Genomic DNA, 5,000 nt, shown 5'->3' on the forward strand with positions numbered 1-5,000 from the left:
GGTCTCCTTCTATTGGTCCGTCATCATGGGCCTGTTCCACTTTACCTTCAGCGTCTCCAGAGGGTTCTGCAGAATCATGTACAACACCTTCCTAGGAGGCAGTCTGGTGGAGGGAGCCAAGACTATGAAGGTGAGAACCGCTTTTAGTGTCTGTCTCATTTCTTGTGTTGGTGTGTATTAGCTGGTGTGGTGTATATTAGCTGGTGTGGTGTGTATTAGATGGTGTGGTGTATATTAGATGGTGTGGTGTATATTAGCTGGTGTGGTGTGTATTAGCTGGTGTGTATTAGATGGTGTGGTGTATATTAGCTGGTGTGGTGTATATTAGCTGGTGTGGTGTATATTAGCTGGTGTGTATTAGATGGTGTGGTGTATATTAGATGGTGTGGTGTATATTAGATGGTGTGGTGTATATTAGATGGTGTGGTGTATATTAGATGGTGTGGTGTATATTAGCTGGTGTGGTGTATATTAGATGGTGTGGTGTATATTAGCTGGTGTGGTGTATATTAGATGGTGTGGTGTATATTAGATGGTGTGGTGTGTATTAGCTGGTGTGATGTGTATTAGATGGTGTGGTGTATATTAGCTGGTGTGGTGTATATTAGCTGGTGTGGTGTATATTAGCTGGTGTGGTGTGTATTAGCTGGTGTGGTGTATATTAGATGGTGTGGTGTATATTAGATGGTGTGGTGCGTATTAGCTGGTGTGGTGTGTATTAGCTGGTGTGGTGTATATTAGCTGGTGTGGTGTGTATTAGCTGGTGTGGTGTATATTAGCTGGTGTGGTGTGTATTAGCTGGTGTGGTGTATATTAGATGGTGTGGTGTATATTAGATGGTGTGGTGCGTATTAGCTGGTGTGGTGTGTATTAGATGGTGTGGTGCGTATTAGCTTTGTGGTGTGTATTAGCTGGTGTGGTGTGTATTAGATGGTGTGGTGCGTATTAGCTTTGTGGTGTGTATTAGCTTTGTGGTGTGTATTAGCTGGTGTGGTGTGTATTAGCTGGTGTGGTGTGTATTAGATGGTGTGGTGCGTATTAGCTTTGTGGTGTGTATTAGCTTTGTGGTGTGTATTAGCTGGTGTGGTGTGTATTAGATGGTGTGGTGCGTATTAGCTTTGTGGTGTGTATTAGCTTTGTGGTGTGTATTAGCTGGTGTGGTGTGTATTAGCTTTGTGGTGTATATTAGCTGGTGTGGTGTGTATTAGCTGGTGTGATGTGTATTAGATGGTGTGGTGTATATTAGCTGGTGTGGTGTATATTAGCTGGTGTGGTGTGTATTAGCTGGTGTGGTGTGTATTAGCTGGTGTGATGTGTATTAGATGGTTTGGTGTGTATTAGCTGGTGTGATGTGTATTAGATGGTGTGGTGTATATTAGCTGGTGTGGTGTGTATTAGCTGGTGTGGTGTGTATTAGCTGGTGTGATGTGTATTAGATGGTTTGGTGTGTATTAGCTGGTGTGATGTGTATTAGCTGGTGTGGTGTATATTAGCTGGTGTGGTGTGTATTAGCTGGTGTGGTGTGTATTAGCTGGTGTGATGTGTATTAGATGGTGTGGTGTATATTAGCTGGTGTGGTGTATATTAACTGGTGTGGTGTATATTAGATGGTGTGGTGTATATTAGCTGGTGTGGTGTATATTAACTGGTGTGGTGTATATTAGATGGTGTGGTGTGTATTAGCTGGTGTGGTGTATATTAACTGGTGTGGTGTATATTAGATGGTGTGGTGTATATTAGCTGGTGTGGTGTATATTAACTGGTGTATATTAGATGGTTTGGTGTGTATTAGCTGGTGTGATGTGTATTAGCTGGTGTGGTGTGTATTAGCTGGTGTATATTAGATGGTGTGGTGTGTATTAGCTGGTGTATATTAGATGGTGTGGTGTGTATTAGCTGGTGTATATTAGATGGTGTGGTGTGTATTAGCTGGTGTGGTGTGTATTAGCTGGTGTGGTGTATATTAGATGGTGTGGTGTATATTAGCTGGTGTGGTGTGTATTAGCTGGTGTGGTGTGTATTAGATGGTGTGGTGTATATTAACTGGTGTGATGTGTATTAGATGGTGTGTATTAGCTGGTGTGGTGTATATTAGCTGGTGTGGTGTGTATTAGATGGTGTGGTGTATATTAGCTGGTGTGGTGTGTATTAGCTGGTGTGGTATGTATTAGCTGGTGTATATTAGATGGTGTGGTGTGTATTAGATGGTGTGGTGTATATTAACTGGTGTGATGTGTATTAGATGGTGTGTATTAGCTGGTGTGGTGTGTATTAGATGGTGTGGTGTATATTAGATGGTGTTGTGTATATTAGCTGGTGTGGTGTGTATTAGCTTTGTGGTGTGTATTAGCTGGTGTGGTGTGTATTAGATGGTGTGGTGTATATTAGCTGGTGTGGTGTATATTAGCTGGTGTGGTGTGTATTAGATGGTGTGGTGTATATTAGATGGTGTGGTGTATATTAGATGGTGTGGTGTGTATTAGCTTTGTGGTGTGTATTAGCTGGTGTGGTGTGTATTAGCTGGTGTGATGTGTATTAGATGGTGTGGTGTATATTAGCTGGTGTGGTGTATATTAACTGGTGTGGTGTATATTAGATGGTGTGGTGTATATTAGCTGGTGTGGTGTATATTAACTGGTGTGGTGTATATTAGATGGTGTGGTGTGTATTAGCTGGTGTGGTGTATATTAACTGGTGTGGTGTATATTAGATGGTGTGGTGTATATTAGCTGGTGTGGTGTATATTAACTGGTGTATATTAGATGGTTTGGTGTGTATTAGCTGGTGTGATGTGTATTAGCTGGTGTGGTGTGTATTAGCTGGTGTATATTAGATGGTGTGGTGTGTATTAGCTGGTGTATATTAGATGGTGTGGTGTGTATTAGCTGGTGTATATTAGATGGTGTGGTGTGTATTAGCTGGTGTGGTGTGTATTAGCTGGTGTGGTGTATATTAGATGGTGTGGTGTATATTAGCTGGTGTGGTGTGTATTAGCTGGTGTGGTGTGTATTAGATGGTGTGGTGTATATTAACTGGTGTGATGTGTATTAGATGGTGTGTATTAGCTGGTGTGGTGTATATTAGCTGGTGTGGTGTGTATTAGATGGTGTGGTGTATATTAGCTGGTGTGGTGTGTATTAGCTGGTGTGGTATGTATTAGCTGGTGTATATTAGATGGTGTGGTGTGTATTAGATGGTGTGGTGTATATTAACTGGTGTGATGTGTATTAGATGGTGTGTATTAGCTGGTGTGGTGTGTATTAGATGGTGTGGTGTATATTAGATGGTGTTGTGTATATTAGCTGGTGTGGTGTGTATTAGCTTTGTGGTGTGTATTAGCTGGTGTGGTGTGTATTAGATGGTGTGGTGTATATTAGCTGGTGTGGTGTATATTAACTGGTGTATATTAGATGGTTTGGTGTGTATTAGCTGGTGTGATGTGTATTAGCTGGTGTGGTGTGTATTAGCTGGTGTATATTAGATGGTGTGGTGTGTATTAGCTGGTGTATATTAGATGGTGTGGTGTGTATTAGCTGGTGTATATTAGATGGTGTGGTGTGTATTAGCTGGTGTGGTGTGTATTAGCTGGTGTGGTGTATATTAGATGGTGTGGTGTATATTAGCTGGTGTGGTGTGTATTAGCTGGTGTGGTGTGTATTAGATGGTGTGGTGTATATTAACTGGTGTGATGTGTATTAGATGGTGTGTATTAGCTGGTGTGGTGTATATTAGCTGGTGTGGTGTGTATTAGATGGTGTGGTGTATATTAGCTGGTGTGGTGTGTATTAGCTGGTGTGGTATGTATTAGCTGGTGTATATTAGATGGTGTGGTGTGTATTAGATGGTGTGGTGTATATTAACTGGTGTGATGTGTATTAGATGGTGTGTATTAGCTGGTGTGGTGTGTATTAGATGGTGTGGTGTATATTAGATGGTGTTGTGTATATTAGCTGGTGTGGTGTGTATTAGCTTTGTGGTGTGTATTAGCTGGTGTGGTGTGTATTAGATGGTGTGGTGTATATTAGCTGGTGTGGTGTATATTAGCTGGTGTGGTGTGTATTAGATGGTGTGGTGTATATTAGATGGTGTGGTGTATATTAGATGGTGTGGTGTGTATTAGCTTTGTGGTGTGTATTAGCTGGTGTGGTGTGTATTAGCTGGTGTGGTGTGTATTAGATGGTGTGGTGTATATTAGATGGTGTGGTGTATATTAGCTGGTGTGGTGTATATTAGCTGGTGTGGTGTGTATTAGATGGTGTGGTGTATATTAGCTGGTGTGGTGTATATTAGCTGGTGTGGTGTGTATTAGATGGTGTGGTGTGTATTAGCTGGTGTGGTGTGTATTAGCTGGTGTGGTGTGTATTAGATGGTGTGGTGTATATTAGCTGGTGTGTAGATTATTTGACTTGCTCATCCTCAAGAGCATTACTGAGGTCGGGCACTGATGTTGGGTGATTAGACCTGTCTCTCAGTCTGCATTTCAATTCATCCCCAAGGTGTTCGATGGGGTTTAGGTCAGGTCTGTTTAGGTCTGTGCATTCGGGCAGGGAGCGTTCTCCTGGCATCCGCCAAACTCAGATTTGTCCCGACTTCGGACTGCCAGAAGCGTGATTCATCACTCCAGCGAACTCGTTTCCACTGCTTCAGAGTCCAATGGCGGCGAGCTTTACACCACTCCAGCCGACGCTTGGCATTGTGCTCGATGATCTTAGGCTTGTGTGCGGCTGCTCGGCCATGGAAACCCATTTCATGAAGCTCCTGATGAACAGTTCTTGGGCTGACGTTGCTTCCAGAGGCAGTTGGGAACTCTGTAGTGAGTGTTGCAAACAAGGACAGATGATATTTACGATCTACGCAATTCAGCACTTGGTGGTCCCGTTCTGTGAGGTTGCATGGCCTACCACTTCGCTGCTCAGCCGTTGTTGCTCCTAGAGGTTTCTACTTCACAATAACAACACTGACAGTTGACCGGGGCAGTTCTAGCAGGGCAGAAATTTGAC

At 42.7% G+C, this 5,000-nt stretch overlaps 1 protein-coding gene across 1 annotated transcript in view; it reads left to right on the forward strand.

Moving 5' to 3' along the window:
* Positions 1 to 5,000, forward strand: part of LOC139381183 (ryanodine receptor 2-like) — a 497,608-nt gene that overhangs the window by 442,545 nt on the left and 50,063 nt on the right. The window contains exon 92 of the mRNA XM_071124606.1: positions 1 to 130. This exon is cut by the window's left edge and continues 77 nt beyond it. Coding sequence (XP_070980707.1) covers positions 1 to 130 — 130 coding nt within the window. The remainder of the gene's footprint in view (positions 131 to 5,000) is intronic.

Source organism: Oncorhynchus clarkii, chromosome 23, assembly GCF_045791955.1.
Source record: "Oncorhynchus clarkii lewisi isolate Uvic-CL-2024 chromosome 23, UVic_Ocla_1.0, whole genome shotgun sequence".
NCBI classification, from domain to species: Eukaryota; Metazoa; Chordata; class Actinopteri; order Salmoniformes; family Salmonidae; genus Oncorhynchus; species Oncorhynchus clarkii.